Here is a 15,381-nt window from a genome sequence, read left to right as displayed (position 1 = left end):
CTAACTACATAAATAACAAAGTATCTCAATAAATAGCCTATAACTATTTAAATTACTATCAATCAAAATACTGATCAAACTCCATAAATAACAACGTACCTAAATAACTTTAACTGTATAACCAACTTGATAAGTGTTAAACTGAGTTTTATTTGCAAACGGCAGAAAGTGTAATGTGAGTAAAGATGCTGTACCTCCATCACAAAATCTTTTTTTTTTCCCCTTGCAGATGAATATAAAACTCGATGGTTGGAATCGAAGCACAAATCAGACTATGGGCAGTGGAAGCTCTCTGCAGGGAAGTTCTACGGCGACGCTGAACTCGACAAAGGTGATGTTTCAGACCTGGACTGTGTCTAAGCAAATATATTCACTTTAAAAAGGAGAGGCATGTAAATAGAACAGAAACACTTAGACTGCTCAGTCTGCTTTGTTACATTCGTTATATTCATTCATACATAATATTTATGTCTGCTGTTTGTTTTGACCAAAGGTCTCCAGACAAGCCAGGATGCCCGCTTTTATGCCCTGTCCAGGCGGTTCGAGCCTTTCAGCAACGAGGGTAAATCTCTGGTCATTCAGTTCACAGTAAAACACGAGCAGAAGATCGACTGTGGCGGTGGCTATGTGAAAATCTTCCCGGCTGATCTGGACCAGGCCGAAATGCACGGCGATTCTCAGTATTACATCATGTTCGGTAAGCGGCGGTGACACGCAGCTACGACCTCGTTACACATGCGATACGAAGGTCTACTCGGTGGCACGTGACGTTTGTTTGCTCGTTTTTGTTTATGCTAGGTCCTGACATCTGCGGCTACAGCACCAAGAAAGTACATGTGATTTTTAACTACAAGGGACAGAACCACCTGATCAAGAAAGACATCCGATGCAAAGTGAGTCGTAGGTAAAAATGTCATTGATTGTGCGCTGAAGGTAATGAGAATGATAGGAACGGCTACTTGGAGTGTATCTGACGTCATTTAATTTTTCCCGAACGAATCCATGCTGCTGATACAAAAGCAGGAAAAATATCACAGTCCATTACAACAGGCCTGTTTAATATCCACAGTTTTATTTACACACTGCACTTGATTGGATTATCCACAATGAGCTTTCTTTTCGTCCAGGATGACGAGTTCACGAACCTGTACACGCTGATCCTCCGACCCGACCAGACCTACGAAGTGAAAATCAACAATGAGAAAGTAGAGTCCGGTTCTCTCGAGGAGGACTGGGATATCCTTCCTTCCAAAAAGATCAAGGATCCAGAAGCGAAGAAGCCGGACGACTGGGACGACCGCGCCAAAATCGACGATCCCGAGGACACAAAACCAGAGGTTAGTCTCAACCAGGGGTTCATGGGGTGGAATGCAATATGATGCTGAAGAACACAGGGAACAAATATACATTTTGATCTCGAACTTTTGGATTTTTGGTTTTAACTCCACCCAGGTAGGAGGGGCTTGATCTGGTTTGACTCCACCTCCTGGACTTTTGGCAGCTGTCTTTTTTTTTTATCCAGATAGCAACACAAAATAATATTATAATACCATATTTCTTTAAATCTCAACTCACAGGACTGGGATAAACCCGAGAACATTCCTGATCCTGATGCCAAGAAGCCTGAAGACTGGGACGAAGACATGGACGGCGAATGGGAGCCACCCGCAATCCCAAACCCTGAGTACAAGGTACATCATGTAGCATTTACATCTTTTATTAACAATTCCATCAATTCTACATTTCCAACATGTGATTCACATGTTATTACAACGTGATTTGGGTCTGAGCTGCTGGTAAATTAATATTTTTTTATACAGTATATCCTAAAAATGTATCAGGATCATGAAAATAAACCCGATCTTAATTGAAATGTGTATGAACCTTCCATCTTCTGAGTTCTATGAAGCGAGACAAAGCAGGTCTCCTGTGAGAATCTGTCTCTGATACCACCGGTCTCTCAATTAACATACTACAGGGAGTTGGTCGCATGTGTGGTGAGATAATTGGAGTTCCTCTGAGGTCCATCACATCTCTTTCTAAACAGATATGAGAATGGTTTAGAGAAAGAGAAAACGAACCACAGGAGACCACATGAGGCTCAACTGATTTAGGTGTCGTCATTAAAAAACATGGTTATTCTCAGGTGTGGTTGAATGTGGATTTGAACCGTATGTGCTTTTTTTAACATTCACTCCTCTGGGAAGATGTTCCACTGGATTTTGTGGTGATTTTTCATCCACAAGGGTGTTAGTATAGTCCGGAGCTGATGTAGGCGAGGAGAGGAAGCTCGATAGGGATGTTCGATCCCTAAAGCAGGAGATCTTCCATTCCACCAAACCCAAACTATATCTTCATGGAGCTGGATTTGTGCACAGGGTTTGTATTGTCATGCTGGAACAGGTTTAGGTTTCCTAGTTCAAATGAAGACACAATTTCATGCCACCACATCCATTAGACAGCCTACACAATTGTGTGCCTCCAAGTTTGTGCAATAGTTTGGGGAAGAACCAAATATGGTTTGAAAAGTGTCTTTTATTATGTAGCGTAAATACATTTATAAGAGCCACACAAATCTTATAACCCTGACTTACCTTTTAAATAAAAAATCGAACCTTGGAGGAATGTGGACATTTTAGCAAAGATTTGCCATAACAGCATCTTCTGACAAACATTTGATCGATCAGTTCTATGTGTCCTAAACGTGAGTCTACATGCATCTAGGTCAAATGATGATCATTGAGCTAGGACACGTATCAAATCAATTTGTAATACCCTTTCATGTTGCAACATATTAAGCATTAAAATTAGCATGTCATTTACATATTAAAGCTACTGTTAAAAACGGCAACTGTAAATTTTCTTTATGCACCAAACTTTGCACATATGTTTCATTTCAATACAGAGATATATTGTGATTTTGAATATTGCATTTTAAATTGAATTTTTGCAACCGCTATGCTTCTATATTTAGGAGAACATAAGCGTACGTACTTCGTCGTGGCATGTCTGTCTCGGGCTGCTGTTCGTCGAAAATGACAACTTCTGACCAATCAGAATCTAGAATTCTGCAAAAATACTGTCTTATGAAAACGATGCCACGTGCAGATCCTACAGATCCATTATCATAAAGATTCTAGCTTTTCAACGTTTCTGCTTTCCTAAGATCCAAAATATTCCAAATTCAGCGTAAAATCAAGTTGTGTCATGACAAACATTGTCTCTCATTGTCTTATTGACAATTAAAAAAAAATTATTATTATGTTTCTGTTTTAAAGGGGGAATGGAAACCTAAGCAGATCGATAACCCTGACTACAAAGGAACGTGGGTGCATCCAGAGATCGACAACCCAGATTACACACCAGACGACTCTATATACAAATACGACAACATTGGAGTTCTCGGCTTGGATCTGTGGCAGGTATTGTTTGATGGGCAGTTCTAAAGTATATAGTAATCCGAAGAAACTGTCAAATACTCAGCTGCAATCTCATGGAATCAGGAATCTTTTTGGTCATTACTACACAGCGTATCTGGCGATACGATACGCATCACTATACAGGGTTTGCGATACATTATGATATTGCGTTTCTGAGAAACAAATTAGTATCGCCAAATAAAATATCGCGATACTCGCGTGTACTGATTTATTCCTACACCCTTAGCTGATACACTGCAGGGCCTGTAAAAAGTGTGGAAACACATCGTCGTCTAGATTTTTCGAGACGCATGAAACAAACATACAAGACAAACACACAAGCATTGGGCAGTGAACGACTGGAAGAAAGTTCTGTGGACTGATGAGTCCAAATTGGACATTTTTGTCTCTCTCTAAGTAGAGAAGATGTGATCTGACTGCCTCACCCCCCACAGTCAAACATGGAGGTGGTTTGGGGATGTTTTGGACACTTATTCCAGAAAGTGAAAGGAATCCTGAACCAAAATGGCTCCCATTCCATACTTCAGCACCATGCGGTTCGGTCTGGACTGCGGCTTGTTGGAACCGACTTCACCATACAACAAGACGATGAGACGTCTGGAGTGATATCTATCATAGAACGACTTGCCCAGTCATCGCATCTAAATCCTATTGATCTGCTCTGGGATGAACTGCATCACAAGAAAGCTGAAGGTTTGGAGAAACGGACTATCAGGATGCTGAGAACATGTTAAACTGTTCTTCATTAGAAAATTAAGGGGAACATCTGGACATTTATAGAGATGGTCGGTCAAAGGAGGTTTTTAGTTTGTTGCATAAAAAAAAAAGAACTTGCGTGTGTCTCTTAATACATGTGCATGTGACACTTTTCACAGATATCATATAAAGTGATGTTCATATCAATAATATTAATATTTTTATACTTATAGGTGAAATCCGGTACCATCTTTGATAACTTCCTCATCACTGATGATGTCAAGGAGGCTGAGGATTTCGGCAAAGAGACCTGGGGAGCCACGAAGGTACGTTCTCCTGCCGCAACTCCTTCATATCGTTTTTTTTTTTTTTTTACGAGATGGTATCATGTTTTTTTTTCCACACGTATTCATAACGTTCACATGACCCTCAGGACCCTGAGAAGAAGATGAAGGATAAGCAGGACGAGGAAGAGAGAAAGCAGAGGGAAGAGGAGGAGAAGAACAAGAAAGAACCCGAAGGCGACGAGGAAGACGAGGACGAGCCTGAAGATGAACCGGAGGATGAGGAGGAGGAAACTCCAGAGGAACCCAGTAACGATGAAGATGATGAGGAAGATAAGCCCACTAAAGACGAGTTGTAGACGGCGTCTGAGCTTTCGCATCTTAGGAGAACCTCCTGATCCTCCCCCACTTGGTGAAGCTCCTTCTGTGGGGCTCTGCCTTCCAAAAACCAGGACAATAGAGAATAGAGGGTGTGCTGTGGTTTTATTTTAGTTCAGTGAGGACCGTTTTCCCGCCGCTGCTCCCCTTTGTTTTGATTTTTTTTTCAATTATAAATTAATCTAATGAGATGTTAGCCATGCCCAGGGTTTTTTCTACTGCTGCTACCCGGCTTCTCCATTTCCCACCCAAAGTCACATGGAAAACTAAATTAGATGGATTATTATCAACTTGTTTCGAGAGGAAAAAAAATGACGAGTGTATCATTTTTAGGTTATTTGCACTTTTTTTAAATAAATAATTTTCTTAAACCGTGGCCTGGCTTATCTTTTGTCACTTCTTTTCTCCACTGTGTACTTTTTAAAATATATTTAGCAGAAATTCTCCAAACATATTTCTCGGCTCTCTGAAGGAAAAGATAGCAGAAGATCTTCCACACATTTCCAATCCTCATGGAGCTAGTTTTGTGCACAGGTACATTGTCATGCTGGAACAAGTTTGGGTCTCCTAGTAAAAATCTCATGCTACAGCATCCTGAGACATTCTACAAAACTGTGTGCTTCGAAGTTTGTGCTAACAGTTTGGGGAAGACCTACATATGGGTGGAAACAAATAAATATTTCTAGGGTCAGACGCGAACCCGTACTTATACTTCTGTACTACAGAGTATAGTGTGTTAGTGGAGGTGGTGTACAATTTATGTATACTATTAGTAGGCTAGTATACGGGGTAGGGGGTTGTGTTGTTCTCTGTGGCGGCCAGCAGGTGTCGCTGCAGAACGGCGCGGTTTCCTCCTCCCCCCCACCCGCCTTAACACCGAAGAAAAGCTGAGTCACATCTAAATGCCGCGGCTGCTGCTAACGCTAAGCGCGCAGGAGACCCAGTTTCTGCCCTCGTTTCTTTTCGCTCTCGCCGAACCATGCTGACGATCACGCTGAAAACCCTGCAGCAGCAGACTTTCAAGATCCAGATAGACGAGGAGCTGACGGTAAGTGGAGCCGAGTTGAGCCGAGCCGCGTCCCCGGGGCGAGTCAGTATGATCCGGTGAGAGAAACGCAAGAAAATCAAAGGGGCCTGGATAAATTCCTTATTATTATTAGTTTTTTTAACATGGCAGACATCAATTACACCTTCTATAATAACAATCTCGCGATAATAAAACACTACAATGGTTAATAACACACTTTACTTTAATCCTCGGACATGACCACGCACTATTATTGACATTAGACCAAGATCCGTTATGGGCTGAATCTCAAATTGCTCTTCAGTCTTCGTGTAGTGCACTAGGTAGTGTACAGGTCGCTATCTATTTAATTCCCTATGTAGTGCACCAATACAGGACGTACAGAGGCGTTTAGGATTAGACCGTGGTAATGCCATAACTGTTCAGGCATGTCTTGTGTTGTGTTTGTGTTGGTGTGTGTGTGTGTGTGTGTGTGTTGGTGTGTGTGTGTGTGTGTTTTCAGAAGCTTAAAAAAAGCCCCGAGTTACACACTGAAGCGGTGTGAGCACAATATTTTGTTGTATTTTATCTGTAACAAATCTCAGTCGCTTATTGGACAACTTATTATTATTATTATTATTATTATTATTATTATTATTATTATTAATAAATAGGTTTAATCAAATACTGTTTTACTTTTAGTTGTGTTGTAATTGGTTTGTCGCTCATATCACACCAGTCACACCTAAAGCAATATTTCAGTGAGATATAACATTTTATACGTTTCTCTTTAACCCCAGATTACCTAAAATCCCCCCCCCCCCACATAACCCCGAATTATTCCGGATTACCATAGATAACATAGAATATCCCACATTATCCCTGATTATCCCATATTTTCACCGTATACCTCACACCAGATACCCCCATTATCTCCAAATTACCCATGATACCCCCCACATTAACCTATATAATCCAAGATACTCCTGGATACCCTCAGATTACACCAGACCCCACCCCAGTACCCCCAAATTACCCCCGATACCCCCACATTTAACCCAGATTATCCCATATTACCTGTTTTACCCCAGAATATCCCAGAAAACCCCAGGTACCCCCATATTACCCCAGATACTTTAGATTATACTTAGATTAACAATCTAGATTATTTTAGGTAACCCAGAAACCCTATAAATTGTATCCAAAATACCCCAGATTACCCCAGACTACCCTTATATTATCCAACATTAGACAAAATACCGCCACATTATCCCATATTACCTCCTATTCCCCCAGATTATACCTAATACCCGCAGATTATCTCTAATAACCCAGATTACCACAGATTATCCCAGATTACCTCAGGCAGTGTAGCCAGCAAGTAATTAAATCTTATTGTCACCAGTTTAGCATTCAGGATACTGCATGTCTTAATTAATATATATGTGATTTGGAAAAAAATTATTTTCCCATATAAATATATATTTATTGCATATTTGCTGCTTGTGTTTGTGTCTCAGGTACGAGCTCTGAAAGAGAAGATTGAATCTGAAAAAGGCCAGGATGCGTATCCCATAGCTGGACAAAAGCTCATCTATGCAGGTCAGAGATCCAAAAATGATTAATGAATGAATACATTGTTTACGTTTTTGAAATGCTTGTTTTGATTGTATGAGTGATTATTTTTGCACCAATGTCATTGATCACGTACGTCATTCGATCGTACGAATTCAGCGCCATCTGATTTATAATTAATATTGTAGGTAAAATCTTGAACGATGACGTACCGATCAAAGAATACAAAATCGAAGACAAGAACTTTGTTGTCGTCATGGTAACTAAGGTAAGACTTTTTTCAGGTTAATCAAGTTAATATAATATATTGATATGTCAATATGTTGTTTATATATATATATATATATATATATATATATATATATATATAATGTATGTGTGTGTATGTATGTGTAAATATATACAATGGATTTAAAAAGTCTGTGACCACATGGAAAAAGTTTCTGAATTAAAAAAAAACAATTCAAATAAAGTCAATGTTTGGTGTCTTCAGGATTTTTTTTTTTAACATCCACGAACTCTGTAGGAAAGGTCCGATTTTCTTCATGACCGATCTCTTCAACTGAAACGTGGCATCAGACGACACGGGTTGATGAATTCGATCTAAAACGGATCATTAGGTTTTACACAAACTTGTCCTTGTCATTTTGTTTTTAAATTATATATTTTTTTATTCTTGTAATCTGGAGCAGCAATTATATTTTATAGCAAAAAAATAAATTGGAACAAACCAAATACTAAGAACGTCTAAAATTCCTGTAAATATTTATACTTTTCAATCAACTTGAAGAATCTGTGGATTGAGTGAGAAAATCCCCAAATTTCCCTGTCCTTAGTCATCAGTGTAATACTCTTCTCAGCCACTAGAGGCTCCCCTCTGACCTATAAAAAGAACGAATGTATGCCATTATGGGACCCTCATCTGATTTCAGCTAGAGCTCACACTTTATTCTCCATCATTAATTGGAGAGAATTTTACATGCTCTCGATGTTGAAACTATTTAGGCTCGTCCACGACAGCCTTTACCTCCTATGTATAATAATCTGTTTTGTATCTCTGCAGCCCAAACTGGCTCCTCCTGTGGTTGCCAATTCTCTCCCTGACCTTTCACCTCAGCCTCCTTCTCTACCTGCTCCTCCTCCATCTGCCCCAGCAGCCCCAACCTCCACATCCACCTCTGCAACTGCTGCTGTACCCACCCCTACAGCTACCCCTGCACCTACAATGACCCCTACAACTACCCCTGCACCGACAATCACCCCTACAACTACCCCTGCACCCACAGTTACCCCTGCATCTATTCCTGCCCCTGCCTTAGCTCCTACACCCAGCTCTGTTGAACCACCTCAGTCTGAAGAGTATGTGAAGCCTCCTGAACCTTTGGCCACAGCAACCCCTGCTTCTGCCTCTGCTTCTGCCCCTGCTTCTGCCCCTGCTTCCAGTGTCGAAGCAGTGGAGACAGAGGCTGCAACCACACAGGATGCATCTGCAGATCAACCCCAGAGAGCCGAACCAGAGCAGCCGGCAAACCCCACCGCAGCGCTCTCAGCTGCCAGGTATAAACTGTGACATAAAGAAAAGAAAAAAATCCACCCTGATAATGAACATGTGACTGGTAAACCTGTGGTGTTGATCAATTTCCTCCATTACCCACAATGCCATTCAACTATCCCCTGAAAGTGACGGCAGTCGGATATAATCCTTTTCGTGACCCATTATCATGCTAGATCTTTAATAATCTGTAATGTATCTCTTAGGTGGAAGGAGGTCAAACAGTTTTGGGGGAAAAAAATATAAAGATTATAAAATGCTTGCACTTAACACATTTTTTTAAAATCTTCATTCCTACTCCAGCATTATGGATGAGCTCGGACTTCTGGAGGAAGCCGCATCGATACTCGGTATGTCATCCGATTCGTCAGGTTTTAGAATCACTGAGCTCTTGTCCTGTGGAATCACGCTGGCTCGTGTTGATGATTAGTTACAGGGCAGGCGTATGAGAATCTGGTGACGGAGATCATGTCGATGGGATACGAGAGGGAGCAGGTCATCGCCGCCTTGAGAGCGAGCTACAACAATCCCGACCGAGCAGTGGAATACCTGCTCATGGTGAGAAACAGATTTTGGTCACTTTATACCACAGTGATGCCGAATCCTCGCATCGGATTGGTCTGAAGGTGTTGTTTACGCTAAAAAATATTTTTTTTATTCAATAATTGTTTAAAAGGTTTATATTAAGGTGGGGGTTTTTTTTACTTTTTTCTAACCGTCACCCCGGCTCTAGGACTCTGTATCCCAGAAGCCTCGCAGGTCACATGACATATTGACCCCCTTTTTTTTGTGTATTCATGCCTGCATTAGTGGTTTATATCTACAACACATAATTACAATCTCATTTTTAATATGAAAAGAGACTATACATTATACATTACATACAAATACATTAATAAAATAAATACATTAATTAATTAATAAAAAAAATATTCAAAAAAAATAAATAATAAATAGATAAATATCATTTCATTTCATCTTCTCCCGCTTATCCGTAATTCGGGTCGCGGGGGCAGCAGTCTAAGCAGATTCCCCAGACACTTCTCCGTGTCCAGGGATCGGGCTGTCAAGGCCCCCGCCTTCGACTGCTGCCCAATCCTCTCAGCACCGGTCCCTTACGGTCCCTCCTGCAGGTGGTGAGCCCACAATTTGTTAAAAAATTCTCAATGGATTTTTGCAGCTCATAAAAACATATATTAAGTTTCCCACCCCCCTGAATCCTTCCATCCTCCCTTCTTTCTTTTCCTCTGTCTAATCCTTCATTCCTTCCACCATTTCCCTCATTCTTTGCTGCCTTTCTCCATCTTTCCCTCCCTTCCTTCCTGCTTTTATCATTTCCATTCCTCCATCTTTCCCTCCCTTCCCTTTTTTACTTTCTCCATCCTCCCCCCTTCCCTATTTTCTGTCCTTCCTTTCTTCCTGCTTGCCTTCCTTTTTTCCTCCCTTCGTACTTTTCTTTCTCTGACTTTTCTCCATTCCTTCCTTGCTTCCTTCCTTCACTCTTTCTTTCCTTTCTCTCTTCATTCCTTTCTCTACCTATACTTCCCCTCCTCCTTTCCTGCCTTCATTTCTTTCTTCATTTCTCCATCCTGATCACCTTCCCTTATTTTTTTTGTTCCTTCCTTCCTTCCTTCCTTCCTTCCTTCCTTCCTTCCTTCCTTCCTTCCTTCCTTCCTTCCATCCCTCCTGTCCCATTTTCTTTCCTTTTTTATTCTTTTATTCTCCTTTGCATTCTTTGTATTCATATTCATCTGCCTTAATTACCTACTTTCTTTTTCCCTTCCTTCCTCCCTCCCTTCCTTCCTTCCCTCCTTTCTTTCTCTGTCTTTTCATCTGTCCTTTCCATCGTTCCTCCACCCTTTCCTTCATTTTATCCATCTTCCATCGTCCACCCCCAAAAAAAATAAAAAATATAAAAAATATTTTTTATTGTAATTTCTTTTACTGCTCATCTGCACGATTGCATCAGTTGTTATTATTATTATGCCACTGTTAATGAACCTGGTCCTGATCATTAAGGAGAGCAGGATCCAAATAAAAGTTATGGATGACAAAAAAATGTCTAAACCCTCAGAAGCCCAATTCAGAAAAAAAAAAAAAAAAGATGAAAGAAGTGAAGGGGAAACGTCAAGTCAAGAAGCTTTTGTAATTTCTACCATATATCGCTGACGCACTACACAGAGAACTGAGACTTTGTGTACTTTCATCCACCACTGGGGTATAAGAGAAGAAATGTGCTGTAATTGAGGAGAAATTCTTTGTTTTCTGTTTAAGGGTATTCCTGCCGAGCCGGAGCCGGAGCCGCCTGCACAGGAAGCAGCGAGACCCGCCCCAGAAACAGAGAGACCTCAACCTCCACCAGCAGCTACTGGTGAGTCTCCATTCCTTTTTTTTCCACATTCACTTTGTTGTTCTTCAACATAAAAATAATAACAATATAATTTCAGGGAAATGATCTTATTATCATTCTAAACCAGAACACTATATGATGTATAATCCAGCCGAGGTACATTACGCTCCTCATTACATATATAGAATATTATAAGGGGTGTAACGGTACACGAATACGTGCCGAAATCTTTCGTACACGTGAACCGAATGCAGTCCTGTTTTTTACGTGCAGAACATTTATTTGAGTTGAGTATTAAGTGGCGAGTTTGTTTAGATTCTCCCTTAACTTTGAGTGCGTTTTCATTTTGTTATTAAACTTGAAAATGTACACACTAATGTTGCCAGGGGTAGAAAAAAGAAACGAGTCGGTGCAGCGTTTTCGTGGCTACTCGCTCCTCACCTGCATCAAAACGCTAAAGAATCCAATTCCACATCACAGCGAACGGATGAAGGCATTTGCTACAATATGTTGAAATAAGTGGAATAGTTAAGTAGATCATATCTTAAACCAAAAAAAAACCAAAAAAAAAAACACATATATATATATATACACACACACACACACACATATATGTATTACCCAAATAGGTCTAACAAATGTAAACTCTAAAATTAAATAAATAGAAAATTTAATTAAAATCAATATAATTTGCACCAATGTAAATGATTACATCATTCAAATCGATATCATAAAAGTGTATTGCATTCATCTGATTAATTTTATTTTTATACAGTATTATTTTTATTTATTATTTAACCAAGCATTTATTTTTACTGTTTGAAAATTTCAATTGTTTTTTAAATGTTGATGATCACAATTGTTAATCATAATAAACTGGGTTAATAAAAAACAAAACAAAAAAAAAAACAAGCATTTTTATGTTTTGCATTTCTTCCCCTGACCGCACCGTAATCGAACCGAACCGCGAGTTAAAAACTGAGGTACGTACCGAATTCTGTGTACTGTTACACCCCATGTGTATAAATTACACACTGATCAGCATAACATTATAAGCACCTGCCTAATATTGTGTTGGTCAACTTTTGCTGCTAAAACAATCGTGACCCATCGAGCATCAACAGCATGAACTTCTTCAGCAGTTTGAGCTACAGAAGCTCGTCCGTTGGATCGGACCACACGGATCAGACTTCGCCGCCCACGACCCTGTCGCCGGTTCACCACTGTTCCTTCCTTGGAGCACTTTTGATAGATACTGACCACTGCAGACCAGGAACATCTCACAAGAGCTGCAGTTTTGCAGACGCTCTGACCCAGACGTCTAGACGTCACATTTTGTCAAACTCGCTCAAATCCTTACTCCAGTTTTTCCTGCTGCCTAATAAATAAATCCACCCACTAACAGGTGCCATGATGAAGAGATAATCAATGTTTTTCACTTCACCGTTCATAATGTTATGCCTGATCAGTGTATACACACACACACACACACACACACACACACACACACACAGTCCCCACTGTAAATATTGGAACAAGGCCAATTCTATTGTTTTTAATAAAAACGCACTGGTTCTGCATTATGGTGAATTGTATATTGGAACGTTTCAATTAGTAATGTAATCATTAAATATGCGTAACAGTAATATAATATGCATGCCGTTGTGTGTGTGGTTTTTCATGTAACCCAAGGTGCCGAAAAATGCGTCGCATTGGTGATGTCACCGGGTCACCAGCTTAATGCAGTAATGGACATGCAACTAAATAATAAACGTTATATACAAAATTCTTCCGTTTTTATTATCTGTTAAACAGTTTTTAGTAGTTAAAAAAAAAATGCAAAAGAATTGACCTCGTCGACTTCCAGCACTTTTGGAGGAGAACGTGGTCTGCAAAAGTGATCAGCCAAGAACATTTGTGGACAAAGGTTTGTGGACACCTGACCAAAAGATTTCCCAGTCCATATTTACTCCTATAAAAACCTCCACTCTTTTGGGAAGATGTTTCACTAGATTTTGTAGTGTGCTTATAGAGATCAGCCACAAGGGTGCTAGTAAAGTCAGGTGTAAGTGAGGTGAGGAGGTCTGGGGGGGGTGTTAAATATTGTGAGAGATCCATAGCAGATCTTCCACTCCAATCCATAACGCATTTCTTCTTGGAGCTCGGGCTTGAATCTCGTAGTTGAAGGGGAAATTAAATGCTCCCACACCCAAAGACGTTTTATACAGTTGTTTGATTCCAAATCTGTCATCGCAGAAGAAGCACATAGGTCAGGTGTTCCAGTACTTTTGTCCATATAGTGTATTTCTCTGCCTTGGCCCACATCAAGCTCTGACTCGACTGAAGCAAACGTCAGGCAATTAAAAAAAAAAAAAGCCTGTGGAATTTCCATAAAAGAGGAATTTGTGGTCAAGAAACCACACCAATGATCTCAAACTATGAAATATGTGAATGAATATCTAATGAGCACAATACATGTGTTGCACTTCAGTTATCGATTTGCGCTAATGCTCAGTCTTGACTCTGGTCCACTGGTGCTTTGTTTGGGCCCGGGACACACTCCTGTACAGCCCTCTCTATACTGTAAACAGGTGCCACGCCCCCCCCGGCCCCACCCGCCTCATCGAACCCTCTGGAGTTCCTGAGGAACCAGCCGCAGTTCCATCAAATGCGTCAGATCATCCAGCAGAACCCGGCACTCCTGCCTGCCCTGCTGCAGCAGCTGGGCCGGGACAACCCTCAGCTCCTGCAGGTGATCTGCCATTCTAACGCGTCCGCTTTTAGCCTTTTAGCAAGTTCTCGGCCAATCAGTGTTTAGTTCTGTCCACAGCAAATCACGCAGCACCAGGAGAGGTTCGTGCACATGCTTAATGAGCCGATGGAAGGAGAAGCGGAAGCGGCAGAGGCACAGGGAGCTCCACAAACTAACTACATCCAGGTCACACAGCAGGAGAAAGAGGCCATCGACAGGGTACGAGTGCTTTTGCATCTTATTCATACATCTGGGGGCCTTACTCATATATACACGCCAAAATATTGCCAAAAGTATCGGGTCACCTGGTCAGAAGGTGATTTTTTGAGCATCGCATTCCACATTTAGTGCCAATTTGCTCCTAGAATTCCCTCCACTCGTCTGGGAAGATGTTCCACTAGATTTTGAAGTGTGCTTATGGATATTTGTGTTTATCAGCTACTGGTGTAGGTGAGAAGACATGGGGTCTATTCAGCGTTCAGTATGGATGAGATCAGAGCTCTATAGCGGGCCACTTAAGATCTTCCGCTCCAAAGCATGTAAACCAGATCTTCAAGGAGCTCACTTTGTGCACAGGGGCACCACCATGTTGAAACAGGTTTGGGTTTTAAAGTTCAAGTGAATGCAAAATTTTATTATAGCGCCATCTAAAGACGTCCTGTACAATTGAGTGCCCCCAGATTTGTGGTAAGAGTTTGGAAAAGAAGCACATGTAGCAGGAAAGGTCAGGTGACCCAATACTTTTGGCATTATAGTGTGTGTGTGTGTGTGTGTGTGTGTGTGTGTGTGTGTGTATATATATATATATATATATATATATATATATATATTTGAAGCATCTAGCGACGCAATGCTATACGATTTACTCCTATTACGACGCAGTGCGATCCGATTTCGAATTAGATTCAGATGCAAACATCGTTTGTTTACTCCATTTAACTACACATCAACTTTTATGCCGATGCAAATCGCTAAATATAACGTGATATGTATATATAAAAGTTATTCCTGTCATCTAAAGAAAAACCTTCCAAGCTTTTCACGTTCGTTCTTGTTTCTGTTCGTGTTCTGCAGTTAAAAGCTTTGGGCTTCCCCGAGGGACTGGTCATCCAGGCTTATTTTGCCTGCGAAAAAAACGAAAACCTGGCAGCCAACTTCCTGCTCCAGCAGACCTTCGACGACGAGTGAACGCGGAAAGCGGGCCGAAACCCCGGGCTGCGACGGAGAGACTGAAAAGTGCTAGTTTGTGTGTAGTGTGAGCTTTGTGGCAGAGTTTTGCGAGGAGGATTAAAAAAAAAAAGAAAAAAAAAACCACCACCGCGAGGACGTTGCGTCGCAGAGAAAAGCC

The 15,381-nt window shown here is 40.8% G+C and overlaps 2 protein-coding genes across 2 annotated transcripts in view; both read left to right on the top strand.

Annotated features, from left to right (window-relative positions):
* calr3a (calreticulin 3a) overlaps nt 1–5,174 on the top strand; it is a 5,763-nt gene extending 589 nt beyond the window's left edge. The window contains exons 2-9 of the mRNA XM_083559308.1: nt 230–331; nt 494–697; nt 799–893; nt 1,128–1,337; nt 1,578–1,691; nt 3,279–3,422; nt 4,370–4,462; nt 4,570–5,174. Of these exons, the coding sequence (XP_083415434.1) occupies nt 230–331; nt 494–697; nt 799–893; nt 1,128–1,337; nt 1,578–1,691; nt 3,279–3,422; nt 4,370–4,462; nt 4,570–4,779 (1,172 nt within the window). The 3' untranslated portion in view covers nt 4,780–5,174. The remainder of the gene's footprint in view (nt 1–229; nt 332–493; nt 698–798; nt 894–1,127; nt 1,338–1,577; nt 1,692–3,278; nt 3,423–4,369; nt 4,463–4,569) is intronic.
* Nucleotides 5,175–5,653: 479 nt separating this feature from the next.
* Nucleotides 5,654–15,344, top strand: rad23ab (RAD23 homolog A, nucleotide excision repair protein b). Its single transcript, XM_083559272.1, has 10 exons — nt 5,654–5,846; nt 7,325–7,406; nt 7,568–7,647; nt 8,443–8,936; nt 9,235–9,281; nt 9,362–9,489; nt 11,206–11,302; nt 13,873–14,033; nt 14,112–14,252; nt 15,108–15,344. Exons 1-10 carry the CDS (start codon nt 5,778–5,780, stop codon nt 15,219–15,221), a joined length of 1,413 nt encoding a protein of 470 aa, XP_083415398.1. The 5' UTR covers nt 5,654–5,777; the 3' UTR covers nt 15,222–15,344.
* The last annotated feature ends 37 nt before the right edge of the window (nt 15,345–15,381 follow it).

Source organism: Silurus aristotelis (genome assembly GCF_946808225.1).
Source record: "Silurus aristotelis genome assembly, chromosome: 13".
Classification (NCBI taxonomy): Eukaryota; Metazoa; Chordata; class Actinopteri; order Siluriformes; family Siluridae; genus Silurus; species Silurus aristotelis.
The sequence above is the reverse complement of the archived record's forward strand: the minus strand, read 5'-3'. Positions and strand labels throughout refer to the sequence as shown.

Coding starts and splice junctions, on each gene's coding strand:
- rad23ab (XM_083559272.1), top strand. CDS start 5,778: ATGCTGACGATCACGCTGAAAACCCTGCAGCAGCAGACTTTCAAGATC. Junction 9,490..11,205: donor CAGTGGAATACCTGCTCATG/GTGAGAAACAGA, acceptor TTTCTGTTTAAG/GGTATTCCTGCCGAGCCGGA. Junction 14,034..14,111: donor ACAACCCTCAGCTCCTGCAG/GTGATCTGCCAT, acceptor TTCTGTCCACAG/CAAATCACGCAGCACCAGGA.